General features: G+C 44.3%; 1 protein-coding gene across 1 annotated transcript in view; it reads left to right on the top strand.

The window, feature by feature from the left end:
• ZNF217 (zinc finger protein 217) overlaps positions 1-989 on the top strand; it is a 13,961-nt gene extending 12,972 nt beyond the window's left edge. The window contains exon 5 of the mRNA XM_032387579.1: positions 980-989. Within this exon, the coding sequence (XP_032243470.1) occupies positions 980-989 (10 nt within the window). The remainder of the gene's footprint in view (positions 1-979) is intronic.
• Positions 990-19,107: the final 18,118 nt, after the last annotated feature.

Below are 19,107 nucleotides of genomic sequence, written 5' to 3' on the forward strand. Positions count from 1 at the left end.
CCCCCCCCCCCCCCCGAGCACGGGCCCCCCACGCAGCAGGAACAGAAAGTGTAAGAACCCCAGTGAACAAGAGTCTTTTGAACAGTTTTGATGCTAGGATTCTGGACTCATGCTGCCTAAGTTTTAGCCTTCGTTAAACATTAAGTGCATTTTAAAAGGGACGCCCTTTCCCCCAAATGGATAAATTGTTAGTCGTAGATTTACTTTGGAGTTCTCCCCGTGGAAATGTTTTCAAAACCGTGCTTCCTCCTGGCCGCGTTCCCTTAGAGGTGTGTGGTGCATACCTGTGCACGTAGAGAGGTAGGTCAGAGTGTCCTGGAGACCTGTCCCACTTGGCAAACTCGATTACACCACTTGCTTTGTCGGATAGAAGTCCTGCTGGTTTGTGCAGGTCCGAAGAGAAATCCATTTGAAACCTCTCAGTTTGTATTAACTTCAAATTAAGGGTTCTGTGTGGTGACAGTACTCTTACCCAGGATAGCTGGATGCCGTTTGATCTGGTATGGATAGCAAATTAAAAAAACAATTTTTTTTCACACACTCCAGTGAATTTCATGAAAATTGTGATGAAATATTAATTTTTGCAGCCTTTTGATCAAAACTGTCTTGTCTTTCTCCCTATAAGCTCTTGAAATGGACAGGAGTCAAAACTTTGCCTTAACTTGAAGAGTCCAGGCTCTGTATTGCAAGCACAATCCTTTTTTATTTTTTTAATTTTTATTTTTTAAAGATTTATTTTTAAGTAATCTCTGCACCCAACGTGGTGCTCAGACTCACAGCCCCGAGATTGAGCGTTGCACACTCCACCAACTGAGCCAGCCAGGCACCCCCCGTAAAATCCTTTTTTTGAATCAGTATTTTTTTTCTCCTTCCCCACATTTTGGTTTCTGATGCATATAAGTTTAAAATATTTTATGCTACCATTTTTTGGGCTTTTTGTTTTTTTCCTGTGCCTAAACCCTGGATCTTGATTTTTTAGTTCTTACTAAGGACAGCATAGTACTTAGATCTATTTTAGCTTTAATGACTTGAAATTTTGTACTGACAAATATCCTCAGGGCACTTAAAAACGTTTCAGTTATAACTTTGCAACGTGCCTGCAGCTGGTGTATTCTGATCCCATTACCAGTCAGGAATGGTGTGAAAATTGACCTCTGACAACCCACATACACCTTCCCAATTGTTGAACTTAATTCTAAACACCTTTTCACATTTTTTTCCAAACAGGAAAAAGGCCTGTGTCGTACCAACACTTGTCCAGCAGCATGCTACAAAAGAGAAACTATGAGAATTTTATTGGAAATGCACATTATCGACCAAATGACAAAAAAACTTGATTTCCTATTTTGTCTAAGAAAGGTGAGCATATACGATGTATTGATTTTACTTAATTGAAAATAAACCATCTAACTTATCCTGTAGAATATAAAGTAAAATTACTTTTATTTATTTATTTACAAGATTTATTTATTTTAGAGCACGAGAGCACAGTGGGGTGGGGGGGGGGGTTGCGCGGAGGGAGAGGGAGAGAGAATCTCAGCGGAGCTCCGATGCAGGCCTCCATCTCAAGACTCTGAGTTCACAACCTGATCTGAAACCAAGAGTTGGGATGCTTAAAGGACTGTACCACTCAGTAGCCCTTAATTTTAAAGTGTTTTAAAACTTTGAGTTCTCAGGGTCTGTGGATATCAGTGGTGATGATCATAGTGTAATAGTAATAGCAATTGGAATTTACTAAGCATTTATTTTGTGCTCTGCCTTGAAGTGTTTTATAATCATGACCTCACTTAATCCTTCCCACAGCAGGGGGCATCAGGCCAGGGATTAGCAAACTGCCCTCCACCTGTTCTTGTCTGTAAAGTTTTCCTGGCACACAGCCATGTCCATTCCTCTCTGTATTGTTGGCGGCTTCTGTGCCACATTAGCAGAGCTGGGTGGTGGTGACAGGGAGTGCAGGGCCTGCAAAGCTGAAAATATTTGCACTCTGGCCCTTTATAGAAAATGTTTGCTGACCCCTGGGTTAGGAGGCCCTGGGCGTGCTTTACAGATGAGGGTACCAAGACTTGGCGTGTGTAACTCGCCCAGTGCTTAACTCTGGCTCTGTCCTAGGTCTGCCGGAACCAAAGCCTGTGCCCTCCTCCCCCCAGCCCTCGTGTTTATAAGAGCTTGTTCAAAGCCTCTGTGCATCCTTGTCTGGGGAGGGGAGTGGGCCAGGAGCAAGTAGTTGCCTTTGGTCTTGGTGGTTCCCATGGCAGATGTATGTAACTGTAGATACCCAGAAACTGCAGTATCATCATAGTTGTGCGCATAGTAATTTAGTTAATTCTAAGTTTGGCCAGAGTTACATAAGAGTTACTCTAGGCCTCGTTTACCAATACATTGAATGAAAAGATTGGGGCTTATGGACAGATTTGCGTTCTCTCTCGCAGAAGCCCTTGTCCTGTCACGTGACCGCCATCTAGACTCCCGGTCCAGGGCGGGGTTTCTCCCTCCTGTTTTCAGGGGGACATGCGTGGGGCCCATCAGCCTCATGCGGGTCTGCGCTCCTCTTTCCCCTCAGATAGTGAAAGTAGAATGAGAGTAAAGTGTTGTCACAGGAATGGGGTTAAGTCCACTCTCCATTAAAACAAAAATGAATAATGTATGGATTACAAGGAACGGATCCTTTGTCACCGATTTCCCGTACTCGATGGCACAGTCCGTCAGTGACAGCAAATGCGCACCGTCCCGTTGGCCAGGCCTGGCCTCTCTCTAACCTCTGAGCTTCCCTGCTTGCACTTCCTCTGCCCGGAACATCCTTCCTGCATCTTCTGTGCCAGATCGCCTCTCCCTGAGACTCCAGGACCAGCTCACACATCAATTCTGTAAAACGTCTGCCGGGAACTGGGGACTTCCCCATTGTGCTCCCTGTGCAGGTGTGATTCATGCCCATCACCCTCCCGCCCCCCTTACCTGTGTGTCCAGCTTCACTGTTGGCTGAGCTTGAGAGGAGACTCCTGTGTTTGGTTGCGTAGCCCACTGCTGGGAATATCCCTGATCCGACTTGTTAAATGTTGGCTGAGCAAATAGTGTTAGAAACTTTCAGTTTCTCGTCAGTGACAGTTGCCTTTGCCAGACTCCGTGTAACTGGTAGGAATTGGGAATCTCGGTAAAATCATCTTCACTAAATCACTGTTCAGTGTATAGTGAGGTGTCTCTGAGGTGTTAGAGTCCAGTGTTAGAGTCCTGATATTTTCATGGCAGCATGTTTTTTTTAAGTAAAGATTTTATTTTTAAGTAACCTCTACACGTGGGCTCCACCCACTGAGCCAGCCAGGCGCCCCTTCGTTGCAACATTTGAGCGTAAGTGGAACTCATTACAGTTCTAGATCCCCTTAGTTCTGTTGGTTGCACTTTTCTCTTACAGATTTTCGAAGCTGTTTTCAGTTTTATCTTCATGGCTCCTCGAACCTTTGTTTCCGTAGGTCTTGATGGCTGTGTGTACTGTCCGTGAATCGAGTTCGTTCATCCTTTGAGCAAGCAGACGGTGGAAGCCCGTGAAATATAAGCTGTGACCGTGCCGTGCATGTAACAAACCAGGAACACTACGGTTTTGTGACGTTGTTCTGTTAACTTTTGTACCAAATAGCAATAAAAACTATAGTTGCAACAGTTGGGTTGTACACAAATGGAGACTGGAAATCTCTATTTTGTCCCTGAATCATATTTTTTTTAGAATCGACCAAATAAGAAGAGTCTTTTGCCTACTTGAGCGCTGCTGGAAAGAAACCATCTGGGTTGGGGAGGGTGGGGTGGGGAGAAAGTCTATGATGCTGGCACCTCAGGTAACTCTGTACATAATTGTAAGTTCTAAACCTGCTTGTTTGGATACTGTGCGTTACTCTTTTTCTCTAATGTAGCTCATCACTTTGAGCGGTTTCCTGCTATTTGTGCTCTTTCGTTTAAAATGTATGTTTTTTTAAAAAAAAAATTCTCAATGATTTGTATTATGTTAAATCCTCCTCAGTCTATTGTCTTAACAAAATTGTTAACGGAAGTATTGACCCTCTATGACTATGTGCTGCATATTACTGAGGTCAGCCGTTCTGAATTCGGTGCCCTTTTATTGCAAATTTCGTTTTGTCAACCGAGGGAGTGTCCAGATCCGTGATCCCTTCCCGGAAACAGTGCTGTGGATTTTGGGGTTTTTAAGTGTGTGTGTTTACAGAAAGCCTGTCCTCTGTGGAGCAGCCACATGTCCAGTAAACATACCAGATCGTAGGTGCGGTCCCTTGCATTTACTTTCTATCAAATTAATCATTTTTGTTGGAAAATTCACTGAAATTAGTAGGTAAAAAAACAGAAATGCTAAATTATACACGTGAATGACACATATTGGAAGGAATTTTAAAAAGGACATGAACGTTTTTGGGTAGATTTTAGGTTTGTATCTGGAAGTCTTGGTGTGCCTGGCGTTTGGGTTAACTGTGGACATACTCCGAGTTAATTACAGACACGTTGGTTCTGAATAAGGAACTGTAGGCTGAGCCTTCTGGTTATGGGGAAGATGGGATCTTTCCTCGACCTCCGTTGTCTTCCCATTTTTGGTGGTTTTGAGCAGCAACGTTTTTCTCCGTGCATATGCAGGTTGGGTTTTAAAGAGAGGATCGCCACCAGCTGGCTTACTAGGTGTTTTAAACTTTGGTTCCCTTGATATGCTCTCCGTGGCCGAGTTTCTTCAGCAGTACATTGGTTTAGCAGCCACAAAATATTTTATTAAGAAAACTGTTTCAAAAATAAATTTGCACTGTTAAGTTGTCCTGCCCTGCCCTTCTGCGTTAGAGCGGGAGTAAAGTCCTAAAAGAATCCTGATTTTTTTGTTTCGTTTTCATTATGCAACATGAAGCGTACTTGACAGAAGTCTTAACTCCCGTGTTAAAGGGAGAGCTGATTAGAGATCCGTCTGCTGGTATTGCAATGAAGTGCTTTGTATCAGGAAAGTGTACACTATTGACCTTGTTTCCTGTTCACAAGCTGAGCCATATGTACATAATCTAGATTTTTTGTTTTCATAGTTTTGCACTTTTATAGCCTATTTTTGAAGATTAACACATTTTTGCAAGATGATTGACTTGATCTTTGCCTAATCCAATGAGTGTTGCAGAAAAGCTTGCTGTGACTATAAATGTAAATCTTAAAAGGGGATACAAGATAATAGAGGGCTGAAATTTAAACCTGTATTAAAAAAAAAAAATCACCAAATCTATTTGAAAACAAGTCAATTCATGTCATGCTGAAATTTTGGGGGCTTTCAGATTTCTCCTTTCTTCACCACATTTCTGAATTTCTGAATGCATAAAAATGTCCTTTTTTTTCACAGCCCTTGTACTCCAAAAATTTTTTTTGTTTGTTTTTGTTTTTGGTCCATCAGTATTAACTATTGGGATACTACTGGTTTTGTATGTTTTTTTTTTTTTCCTTTGAGACAACAGTGCATATAATAGAGGTACAATCCGTTGGATTTTTGTTTATGTATTTATTTCATTCCAGTTTGATTTATTTTAATTGTTGATACTTGTCAAACGGTAGACATTACTTGTTTTATTTATGATATATTTCAGCTTAAAGTTATGTTATTATATGTGGATGTAAATATAGATTTGGTGTTTTGCAGTCTTGCGTTTTGGTCTTTATTGTGTCCCTGGTTTCTGTTTTTGTTTTATTTAACTTTTTATAAGTACAATTTTAAGCCTACAGGGTAGAAGAGAGGTCAGTGTTCTGAATCCTCGATGCTCGCCCGCAGTATTTTGCCCCTCCTCCCTTTTCTCCCCTGAGTACTTTAAAGCAAATCTCAGATGTATAAGGGCTTTCATGATTACGTGGAGCTAAATGGACGGTGATTCCTCATAACCAGCCTCCATGACCGCATTGCCTTGTCTTAAAAGTGGCTTCTCATAGTTGGTAAGTTGTGACCAGGGCCCAAACAAGATTCACTTAATTGGTTTAGAAGATTGGTTTTTTTTTGTTCTTTGTTTTTTAAGATTTATTTACTTTTAGAGAGAGAGAGAGAGCGGTGGGGGCAGGGGCAGAGGGAGAGCAAATTTTAAGCATACTCCACACTAAGTGGGGAGCCTGACGTGGGGCTCAATCCCATGACCCTGAGATCAGGACCTGAGCTGAAACCAAAAGTCAGACACTTACAGACTGGGCCACCCAGGCGCCCCTAGAAGATCATTTTTTTAAGTCGATTTTAATCTATGTCCCTCTCCATACACACATTTTATTTATTGAAGAGGCTGGGAAATTGGTCCTGTAGAAGTTTGCACATTTTCTTTGGGTTTATTGCACATTTGAGGTTTCATCTCACCCGTTTTCTCCAGTCTCTCTATGTCCTATGAACGGGTGAAGTTTTAAAGTAGATTTGAGCTCAGTTTTGGGGAGGAGGGGTCTCTGTGCTCCCAGTTGCATCATCTCTGGACACCTACAATACTTGGTTTTCCAACCTGTACTCAAGTTGGATCAGTGGGTTCAGATGTCAGACTGTCCAGCTGTAATAAAGTTCTCCGTCAGCCTCTCTCCTTTGGGTTTTAGCGGCCATTGATGAGCATTAAGAATATTGCAAAAGGTGATTTAAAGTTCTGTCATTGCCTCTGCATTTAATATTGAGCAGAAGACCTCACTGGTGATTATTTGATTGCCCTGAATACAGCTTGAACAAGAAAGGATAGATAAAACTTGATTCTCCCCCTTGATTACCCAGCTTTGAGAATAAAGTCTGGTGCCCAGTATCCTGTCTGGTCCTAGACATGGCTGGTGAATACACTTGAGAGTTTTTTGTTGGGAACTCTATACATTTGATGAGTTTTAAGCAATTGCAGGCATCATTTTGATGCTTAGAGTCTCCTGTCTTTGGCCAATGGGCTCCTTCAAGTTGGCTCAGTGTGTTTTGGGCAACAGTCTGAAGGCTTCTTAGCTTTTTGCCTAAGATGTTCTGAACTCATCCATTTCCTGACCAAGACCTGGAGAGTTAACTTCTCCGAGGATCCTGGGTTCCTTTTACGGGAAATGGTAATTACAAGTGGTAACTTGGGGATAAGGATGCTCATCACTCCTGGTTCGCTTCAACCCCCGGGGCTTCTTAACCTAGAGAACAAGGATATACTTTTTTAAGAAAAAAAATACCTCAGGAGCGCCTGGGTGGCTCAGTCGTTGGGCGTCTGCCTTTGGCTCAGGTCATGATGCCAGGGTCCTGGGATCGAGCCCCGCATCAGGCTCCCTGCTCCGCGGGAAGCCTGCTTCTCCCTCTCCCACTCCCCCTGCTTGTGTTTCCTCTCTCGCTGTGTCTCTCTCTGTCAAATAAATAAAATCTTTAAAAAAAAAAAAAAAAACTTCAATGAATTATATATATATATATTTTTAACTCGAACGTGGGGCTCCAACTCAACCCCGAGATCAAGAGTCACATACTCTACTGACTGAGCCAGCCGGGCGCCCCTGTATTGCTGTTTCTAACTCAAATTTAAAATAAGGTTTTTATTTCTTTGATTTTATATTTGATTCTCTGAAAACTTGGGTTCCTGATATCAACATAACTTGCTTTATCCTACTGCAGGTAGCAGTTAAGTCATGATGCCAATATTACCAACATTCTAAGTGGAGATTTCAGATTTTTTACTAGTTCCTCTTGTTTATAACTGGTTTTCAACTTGTCCTGTACTAGCAAAATCATCATCATTGGGAAATTGCTAGAAATGCAAACCATCAGGTTCACTTAAAGCTGCTGAATCAGAAACTTGGGGAGTGGGGCAGGGTGGGTGGGTATCTAGAAGTCTCTACTGGAGACTCTACCGAGTAAATTCCACTCAAGGAAAACAGCATGGGTTAGGGAGCCTGAAATTCCTCGTCTGTAGATTTGAGTTTGTAAAAAGTTGTATCAAAGAAGAAAAAAAAAATGACTTTTTTTTTTTTATTGCCCTTTACCCTTACTCACCCAGTGAGATTTCATCATCACTTTTGCACACACATCAAACGCCTGAATTTCCATGGCTGCTGTAGACGGTAACCCTCAGAATCGCATTGCCAAGCCCCGACCGCCTTCCCCCCCTCCCGATTCTGGCCGTTGGGTCTGGAGGAGGGCTGAGACCCAGTGTGCCTAACAGGCACCCCACGAAATTCTTAGTTACTCCAGAGTGAGAAATTACCTTAAACTTCCCTAGATTTTTGATTTGGAATTCTAAGTGACCTAAAATAGCTTCAAATTGGCAACTGTAATCTCATTACAATGATAATGAGAATGTCCTTGAATTAAGTGCCTGACAGGCATCCTCTTGGTTTGTCAACGGACTATGCCACCCTCATCCCCTCCGGGGGGTTTTCCCTTTAACCCCCAGCAGCCCCGGGTAGGGATTTTAGGAACAGATGGATCCTTGACAAGTCAGGGCCCGAGGGTTCAGAGCTCGGTGGGCGTTTGTCCCGCGTCAGGACCGCCCCCAGCCCTGCCCCGGAGCCCGGCCGTGTCACCACCAGCACCTGTGCATAGAATAAAACCCCAAATCCTCGCCGTGGCTTGCTGGCAAGGCCTGATCCCTGGCCTCGCGGATCCTTGTTCCCTCATTTTTTGTGCCAGCCACAGAGGCCTTGGTTTTCCTTCTAGAAACTTCTGGGCACCTTTTTCTGCAGTGGTACTCTTGCTGTTTCAAGGCCTGGTTACGCTTTTTTTTTTTTTTTTTTAAAGATTTTATTGATTTATTTGACAGAGACACAGCGAGAGAGGGAACACAAGCAGTGGGAGTGGGAGAGGGAGAGGCAGGCTTCCCGCGGAGCAGGGAGCCCGATGCGGGGCTCGATCCCAGGACTCTGGGATCACGACCTGAGCCGAAGGCAGATGCTTAACGACTGAGCCACCCAGGCGCCCCATGGCCTGGTTACACTCTTATCCCAGGTAGTCTGTCCCCCGCCCCGACTTCACCTAAATGCTCATACGTCACCTGCCCTGAAGCCTTTCCAGCCTCCCCACATCTGTATCTGGTATTATTTTTCCTCATAAAACTCAGTACCACCTGCCATTATGGTGTGTACTTGCTTGCTGGTCTTGCCCACTTGAAGGTGGGCTCCCCGGGGGAAGAAGTTTATTTTATCGATGTTTCCCGTGGGCATAGCCCAGAGTTTGGCTCTCCTTCAATATCTGTTGGTAGGATGGATGGACGGATGGATGGATGAATATACATGATTTATTCCAGCCCAGCAATTCTTTAATGACAGAGAGATGGTCTCCTAGAATTATCTCAATAACCTCCTACCTATGAGATTATCTACTGAGTCACACTGCACGTAAGCGTTTCCATCAACTCGTGGCAATAAACTGTAATACTCAACTCTCGTTAGTTTATTATCCCTTATATATCCTTATACCAAGTGAAAGGAGTTTCACAGGCTGCTGCATGGGTGGGCAGGTATTTCAGAAGAATAAAACGTAATGAGGATCAAGAGAGTTTTGGTCTGGAGTCTTTGAATGGTTTTCTGTGTGTGTGTGGGTAGAGTGGTGAGGATGGGCAGAGTAGATAATCGGATTATAGGAGATCGGAAGCCTGGAGACAAGTATTATTCACATTTGAGACGTTTACACGCTGACAGGTCACCTCCATAGAGCAAAACTGCCCGTGGTCCACACCAACACAAGCACCATTCATCAGAGGAAAGGTTAACATGATGTGGTCGTTCTTAAAACTTTTGGCTTCAGAATCGTTTTACACTCTTAGAAATTATTCGGGGTCCTCAAAAGTTTTTGCTTCTGTGGCTCATGCTTATTGATAGTTACCATAGTAGAGTTTAAAGCAATGAAAACACTTAATAATTCAAGAGGAAAAATAATAAACCCGCAACATGTTAATATGAAAAACATATTTTTTTCATCGTAAATAACAAAATTCCCAAAGTGAAAGAAATTTTATGAGAAGACTGGCAATGTTTCACCTTTTTGTAACCACCTTTAGTGTCTTATTTCATGACAGAGGGTGGGACGGTCATCTCTGCCGTTCGTTCGGTCTTGTGTGACATTACACATCATATGGCCTGTGGAAAGCAGGTAACTTCATAGTATATTAGGTCTTTTTGACCCTGTGGACCCCCTGAGGGGGCTTGGGACCTCAGAGGTCCCTGGACTATTCTGTTAGAGCTTCTGGTATACCGCAGTGATCGAGGGCTTTACACGGGACAGAGACGGTGCTCTAGCACCTCTATTTTCCTCCATTAAAAACCCAAATTTTGCACAAAAGGACAGATAGTATATGATTCCCTCTATGTGAGGAAGAGTCCAATCCACAGAGACCGAAAGCAGAATGGCTGTTGCCTGGGGTGAGGGGCAGGGCAGGGGAGGAGGTGGAGGGTTTCACGGGGACAGAATTTCAGTTTGGGAAGATAAAAAAGTTCTGGAGGTGGATGGTGGTGATGGCTGAATAACAGTGTGACGGCCACTTAACGCCACTGAATTGTACACTTAAAAATGGTTAAAATGGCAAATTTTACGTTAGGCATATTTTACCACAATACAAAAAACATCTTAATTTTAAAATTATAAGCATAATACGTTCTTATAAAAAAGCAAGCCTCAGGTAAATCTATAGTAAAGAAAGTGAAACTCCCTTCTCTAAAGAGGAACACCTTTAATAATTCAGAATCTATGTCTTCTGATTTTTCTCTATGCCCATGCTATTACTTATTATGGTTACCAGATATGGGATTATTCTATAGCCTTTTTGAAAATTGCTCCTCCGCTCCTCCCTCGATTTAATATATAAGTATTGAGCATTTACTATGTGCCTGACGCAGCGCTAAGAGATTTTACATGCATTATCTAAGGTGGCGATTTATCCTCCCCATTTGACAGATAAGGAAACTGAGGCCCAACCAAGTTAAGTTGCCCATGGCTGATAAAGAGGTTGAGCTATGTCTGTGCTTTTCACATGTTGATAAGCAGCTGGCTAGTTCATACATGAGTTTTATGAAAGGGGGATAATTCTGTGACTAGATGAAGTAGTAACTTGGATTTGATTATATTTGGAACCAAACTGGTCTCCAATTAGGGTGAAGGTGGTGAGCACAATATCCTTCTGCCACATTGCATGTGAGAAGTGCATCCTTAAAGAGAGTCAACAGTGGAACACTTTGATTCAAGGCTATTTTTCCCATAGAACTAACTGAGGGAGGGACCCCAGACATTTTATTTCACACGTGAACGTGTTCAATAAACTTCACCACCAGGTGGCGCTGTGGTAAACAAACTTCATTTACTTGGTCCCACCGGCTTTGACGAATTTCAACTATTTGGGACAATCTTTTCAAAGACAGAGTGTTTGTGTTATTTTAAATCCTGCAGGAAAAAAAAAAGGAAAAACAAAACAAACAAAAAAAGAAAATAAATCCTGCAGGAAATATGAGACCCTATTAACGTGGTTTTATTGAAATATCTACAATTTTTATGGTTCAACATTCCATGAGCTAGCCTTTATGTTCATTACTCAGTTTAGTCCTTGCACTTAGTGATTGTAACACTGAAGCAAAACACTCTTATTTGGGTATTCATTTCCAGGAATGCTCAAAACTCAGTTGAATTTTTTTTTTTTTAGAAAGGAACTCTGGTTTTCACTGTCTTCTCCACCGTGTCCTCAGATGCTGGCTTCTCAGGGAAAGCCTGGGCAGGACGGAGGTGTCTCTGGCTTCTGCCTTGCAGGGAGGATATAAGGCAGATAGGTACAGGTTCAAATCAATTATCCCGACACGGGGTGAAGTCCTAAAAGAGAAGGCAATCTAGTCCTGGGGAGAGGTAGGGCAGCTTGAGCCTGTGATCTTCCTGTCTCTTCCTCTTTCTCTACTGCCCCCTCTCCTTCCCTACCCATCTCCCCACTTCTTGTCTCTCTGCCCCCCATTCTAAGGTGACACCATCAAGCACTTCCGGAAGTGGATTGGGCTTCGTAGGGCTCAGGGACCTCAGGAAAACTAAGGTGGAAAAATGCTCAAACTCGCCAGTCACCCCCAAAGGGAAAGTAAAGCCACAGATCACAGTGATAACAAGACTTCTTGAATTTCCATTCAGATACAAGTTCAATACAACAAATATCCCCTCGGCTGTGCCTCGTGATGTAAATAATTCTGATTTCAGATTTTTTAAAGTACAGAGATGATGGTATTGCATGAGCAGTAATACCGATGATTTGGTACATCAAAATAGCACAGGTGCAAATGCCTACCAAGAATAGAGTGCGTGAGTAAATCGTGGTGTATTCTTACAGTCGAATACTATACAGTAGTGAAAACAAATGATCTACGATGTCACAGAGTAACATGGATAAACCTCACAAACTTAATTCTGAGCGAAAGATACCAGGCACAAGAGAGAATGTTCTGTACAATTCCACTTATGTAAAGGACAAAAACCAGCAAAACTAACCTATGTTGTTAGAAGTCAGGATGGTGGGTGGTGTGGTGCTGGGGGGGGGGGACAGCAAACAGGTACAGGGGGGCTTCTGGGATGCTGCAAATACTTTTCTTCATTTGTGTGCTGGTTTATTTTGTGCAAATTCATTGAGGTCTATATGTGTGATTTGGGCACCTTTAGATGTATGTTATAGTTCAATTAAAAAAATGAAAAACTAGCACAGTAAAGCGTTTGGGAATGCCAGAATATAAAAACCAGGACAATATGAAGGCTTCGAGTCACAAGGTACCTTTTATGGCCAGCACCATCTAACGTCATTCTCCAAACAAGCAAGCTGAGGCTCGGACAGTTAGGCTCTGGGCCACTGGGCACAGGTAGGATTGAGCAGGGCAGGGATTCGGACCCAGATGTGGCTGCGTGCAGATCCTTAGGTGCATCCAGGGTAGCCCACACCTCCTCCAGGTTGTATGATGATTGCTACACTGTTAGACATTGAGATAGCCATTTGGGAAGCTGGCCATAGGCTGACTCTCTGGTGCAGGACTGTGAGGTCCATGAGGGCAGGTCAGGCTCCTTCATGCACTCATCATTTATTTATTGAGGGCCTATCATCTGAAAAGACAAAACTCCTTGGCCTCATGGAGTATTAAATAAGTATATTATATGTCAGAGCTTATAAGGACTAGTAGAAAATTAACTGGTAAGGAGGGGTTAGGACTTGGATTGGGGGTGGGGGTGCAACTTAAAAAAAGTCCTCACCCAGGAGATGAGATTTGGACAAAGACTTGAAGGACAAGAGAGTGTGAGCCATGTGGTGATTTGGAGAGAAACATTGTAGGCAAAGGAGACAGCATGTGCAAAGGCCCTGTATTACTCAAGGACAGTGAGAAGGTGCAGGTGGCTGGCTGGCCTGGTGGCTGAGGACAGGAAAGGGGATGGGGTCTTGTTGGCCTGTTGGAAGGATTTTGGTTCTTGCTCTGAGCGTGATGGGAGCCACTCCATGGGAGTGGGTTTGAGCAGAGGATTAACGTGATTGGGCTTAGTCACGGCTGTATCCCCAGCCACTAGCCCAGTGTCTGAGCATGATGGGACACGGTGATTAAATCACTGATGTTATCTCCAAATGGGGTTGAACATTCATGCAGCAGAGACACTTGACCAGCTGCTCAACATACCACATTGAACTTGATTTCCATTTCTGGAACACCCCCTCTGTTGGTGCATCTGACCCCTGTGGGGAGGGTCTGGAGGACTTCCTGGCAGACGTGCCATCTAATCTGAGACTTGCATAAGGAGCTGGCAAGGTTTGCACTTGCTGTTCCCTCTGAACTCGCCCTTTGGGAGGCTGAAGGCAGCAAGGCCCACTTCAGGGATCATCAGCAGGTGGGACCCACCTGAGCAGAGAGTTTTCTGCCAGGGAAGGATTTGAAGAGGCCGACGAGGTGCTGGTTACCTGGCTGGGGAGGTTCATGTCATCTTGTGGCCAACGGAATGACAACGGGGGCCGCAACACCGCAGAACAAGATCCACAGTTTTATCGACCAGAGGCAGAAAGGCAACGTCAAAAATCAACGGCAAGACTTGAACTTTTGGTTGAACTTGTATTAAGTCTCTCTCATTATTATCGATTAGATTTTGAAGGTGAGCAGGCAAGTGCAGCGAGTTGGAAAATGGAATCCTCTAATGACTCCTTTTATTGCTTTTTGTTGATCCTGAATATAAAACAAATAATCATAGATCACAGCCAGCTCCATGGCCTCCTTTCATGTGCAAATACAAAAGTGAAGAAGCTCAAGGATTTTCACAAGTAGCATCAGCCTGACGGGACACTGGCTGGCGCCGCGAGGTCCTATTTTATGCAGGTTTGAATCATGCAAATCCAAAATTGTGAATTAGATGCACGGCAGATGGAGCTCCACTGTGGGCACCAAACGTGCAAGAGTGTGAACCCCATGAAATTAGAAATTCCCCAGGAGGCTTACGTCGGCCAGAGCGAGCCCATCTTCAGAGATGTCTTTCAGAGGATGTCAGGGTTTGGGGTTTTCTCTCCCTGAAGAACATGCAACCGCTCTGTAGTCCCAAGCTGGATACCTTGGAAATCAAAGCCCATTTGGCGAAAGAAAACATTTCAAAAAATTCAAATGAAAGATTGTAGCTGATCCTTAAGTGAATAGGGATTGTGTTCTTTTATGACAGAGTCCTTTCCATGCTGTTGAAATTGCCCCTTCAATAAAAAGGAATGAAACCATGTATGCAAGTGGTTAAAACAACCAGATAGGATTTATAAAGGAGAACGAGAGTCTTGCACACGCCCCTCTCCGCCCCGGTCCTGCTCGCAGAGGTGACATGTCTCCATCTGGCCAAGCTTCTAGATGGTTCCGCCAGGATTTTGCCGCTCTTGTCTCTGGAATCCGCTCCACTCCCTTGTGGTGGGATTTTTATTTTATTTTTTATTTTTTTTATTTTTTATTTTTTTAACAACGGAATTTTTTTGTTTATTTATTTATTATTATTTTTTTAAAGATTTTATTTATTTATTCATTAGAGACAGAGAGAGAGAGAGAGAAGCAGAGGGAGAAGCAGGCTCCCAAGGAGCAGGGAGCCCGATGTGGGACGCGATCCCAGGACCCTGGGATCATGACCTGAGCCGAAGGCAGACGCTTAACCATCTGAGCCACCGAGGCGCCCTTGTGGCGGGATTTTTAGTTCACCAATTGCAGTGCTTCCCAGAGGAGGCACTATCGGCATTTGGGGGCAGGACAACTCTTTGTGGTTGGGACTGTCCTTCCGTCGCCAGATGGGGCCTGGCAGTCCTGCCCCCGCCCCACCCCCGAGGTGGAGGATCTGCCCGTGACGTGAGGAAGAGGTTCCCCCAAAGCCCTTTGGCGGGTGGGAGCTCCTTGCAGTTGGCAACAACCACCCTGCGACCTCGTGACTCTAAGTAGTGGTGACTCAGTACTTCCCACCTCCGCACGTTGTCTGAGGATGGTAATGGTCCGCATCTTGCCACATCTCTACTTTCGCTTCTCAGTTTCCGTCATTGCTACTTCTCCTGTTTTAAGACGTGGGACATTCGATTTGGGTTCTGGAGCCATCATAATGTCCACACTTACCTAGGCTGATTCTAGGTACTAGAACGTCGTATGATGTACATGCTGCTTATTGAACCCCCCAGTGGTAGACCACGCTCGTTGCTGTTCTCTTGTTCTGTACAAGTTCCAGATCTTAGCATTCGCGTGTTTTCTTGGGCATGCTTGCCCACAAGACTGAGCTGTGTGGGTGCTGAGCACGCCTTGCTTATCCTGGTATCTCCAGGTCCCCGTACCTGGCCTGACATTCAGAAGATGTCAGAAGGAAGGTGGAGCTAGGCTCGGTTGGAGGTGAGGAGGCTCAGGGCACATGGTGATTTTTGTGGGCCCCTTCCTCTGTGAAGGAGGCATACAGACATGTGTAGGAAAAGAAGAGAGGGAAGGAGGTAGGAAGGAAGGAGAAATATTTTACCCCTGCATTGGTATAGAGATGAATAGAATCCAGGCTGGATTCATGATCATATATTTATTGTTATTATATTCGTCTTTCTTTTCTGATTTTAATAGAAATTAAAATGGTTTGTCTCCCTCTCTGACTCTTAACTCTAGGAAACAAACTGAGGGTTGCTGGAGGGGAGGGGGGTGGGGGGAAGGGGTAACTGGGTGATGGGCAGTAAGGAGGGCACGTGATGGAATCAGCACTGGGTGTCATATGCAAGTGATGAATCACCGAACTCTACCTCTGAAACTAATAATACACTATATGTTAATTTATTGAATTTAAATAAAAATTTAAAAAAGAAATAAATTAAAATGAAAACATTCTCATGGGTCCCAAAATCTCACAGACCTGGCATGGCACCTGCTGTTCCTAAGGGAGGGCTGGGCACCGACCAAGCAGGATGAACCAGGAAGGCCGTTATCCTTCCACAGAAACCTTGCCACACCAGGCCCAACACCTCCCACCCAGTATGTCCCTCCTCCAGGGTGAAATGCAGCATCCTCAGAATGTGGGGAGGGAGGGCTGCGTGGCCATCGCTGCTCACCAACCCAGTCTCGCCTCTTCCTGGGGCCTCTCTGACCTCTGAGGCTCTGCCAGTGTCCCCTTCTGCCTCCGAGACCTTCCCCAAGACGCCCACCTTCTTCCGCAACACCCCCTTTCGTTGCCGGGTCCGGCTGGTGGTCCCTTCTGAGCTACCCGCTGCCTGGAGCGCCCACACGCCCCTGCATGGCTCTGACCTTCAAATCATCCGTTTGCTCCTTCATAGCCCCCAGCAGACCAGGAGCTCCTGGAGGGCAAGGAGGGAGTTTGCTCAGTTCATTCAATAACTCTGAGCCCAGTGCATAGTAGGAGCTGGAGGAAAAAATGCAAGAAATAAAATTATGTAAATTACACTTTAATTAAAAAATGTCCATTGCTGGAAAAATAAGGCTGACATGCTATTGGTGAAATTGGCAAAAGAGAACTAAACTTTGCATAATACAAAAAAGTTGAAGATACCATTCAGTAGAATGTGACAGACCATGGAGAGCCCAAGCAGGTCTATCACACGGAGAACGCTGGGATTTTGGTTGAAAACAGTAATGCTTCAGACAGAAATGTTTTAGCTTGCATAGATTTCAATTGCACCAACGTTACTCCATTTTTAGGGTTCTTCCAGCAGTTTCCCAGATAGCGTCTCAAGCTTTAGTTAGTTAATATTCAGACAATTACATTTCATAATCAGTCACAAAATTGTGCTTTGTTGTTAAAGCTGTTGAAATATCCCTGTTTTGTTTTTTTTTTTAAGGTTTTATTTATTTATTTGAGAGAGAGAGTGAATGAGAGAGAATGAGCGCTCATGAGTCGGAGGAGGGGGGCAGGGGAGGGGGGCAGGGGAGGGAGAAGCTCTGCAAGGAGCCTGACATGCGGCTCGATCCCAGGAACCTTGGATCGTCACCTGAGCCGAAGGCAGACACTTAACCGACTGAGCCACCCAGGTGCCCCTAGACTTTGACAGTGTTAAGAAGTACTGGTCAATGTTGTGTGGAACGTCCACCAATCCGGACTTGTCTGCTGTTTTCTCCTGCTTAGCCTGGGGTTATGGGATTTGGGGATGTAGACGACAGAGGTGAAGGGCCCCCCATCACATCATTATCAGGTGTATAATGGCACCCACAGGCAGACACCACCCTTTTCAAGTGATCAAGGTTACATGTGCATTTTTATGTTGTTACATCTATTTGATTGTCATAAGCCATGAGACACATAGGGAAACTATGATTCCAGGCATTGATCCGACCAAAGTGTTGTGGATTTCATAAGGAGGGTCAGGCGTGGCCCTGTCTTTAAGGAATGGGAAACTGAGACTCCCAGAGTCTCTGCACCTTTGCCAGCGTGATCCAGCATGTGGGCAGCAGAGCCAAGATTCGAACGTGACTCTAACTCCATATCCTTGTTTTGTGTTTTTTTATTTAAAAAAAATTTTTTTAAGTAGGCCCCATGCCCAGCACAGAGCTCAGTGCGGAGCTTGAACTCACGACCCTGAGATCAAGACCTGAGCCGAGATCAAGAGTCGGACGCTTAACCGACGGAGCCACCCGGGCAACCCCTTGTTTTGTGTTTCTTGTTTCTCCTTTTGGCACCAGTGATTCCAAATAACAAAAACAATAACTAAAAACAAACAAAAATTTTTGCTAAAACTTATTAAGACCTGGCTGTGAGCCTGGCACCATGTGGTGACATAGGCATTATCTTGCTTAATCTTCGGGACTGACTCACGACAAAGAAACCGTATATTCCCCTATTTGTCAGATGAAGAAACAGACTTTGGGAGGTCTTTTTTTTTTTTTTTTTTAAAGATTTATTTATTTATTTGAGAGAGCGAGAATGAGAGAGAGAAAGAGTACATGAGAGGGGGGAGGGTCAGAGGGAGAAGCAGGCTCCTCGCCAAGCAGGGAGCCCGATGCGGGACTCGATCCAGGGACTCCAGGATCATGACCTGAGCCGAAGGCAGTTGCTTAACCAACTGAGCCACCCAGGCGCCCCTGGACTTTGGGAGGTCTTAACGTTGGCACATTGCTGAGCTGGTGCGAGAACCAACCCCTCCATCACACACACGGAGAACTGTTTTAAAAAATATCTATCTGTCTATCATCTATTTATTATATGGAGGTGAAATTTGCAAAACTTAAAATTAACCATTTTAAAGTGTACAGTTCAGTAGCCTCTAGTATATTCGCATTGTCGTGCTACCACCACCTCTAACAAGTCTCAAAGCATTTCCATCACCCCAAAAAGATGCCCATACCCATTCGGCTGTCACTCCCCATCCTCCCCCTCCCCAAAACGCCTGGCAACCACGAGTCTGCTTTTTCCTTCTACCGATTTACCTATTTTGGATATCTCATAAAAACAGAATCATACAACATGTGGACTTTTGTGTCTGGCTTCTTTTATTTACCGTAATGTTTTCAAGGTCTGCCCATGTCCTGCCCTGTATCAACACTTCATTCCTTTCCATGGCTGGACCCTGTTCTCTTGCATGGACGCACCACCCTTTGTTTATCCCTCATAGATAGACAGACATTTCGGTTGTTTCCGTCTTTTGGTTCCTGTAACTGCTATGACCATGATGTACACGTCTTTGTTCGAATACCTGTTTTCAGTTCCTTTGGGTGTGGAAT

The sequence above is a fragment of the Phoca vitulina genome, unplaced genomic scaffold (assembly GCF_004348235.1).
Source record: "Phoca vitulina isolate PV1807 unplaced genomic scaffold, GSC_HSeal_1.0 scaffold50, whole genome shotgun sequence".
In the NCBI taxonomy this organism is placed as follows: domain Eukaryota; kingdom Metazoa; phylum Chordata; class Mammalia; order Carnivora; family Phocidae; genus Phoca; species Phoca vitulina.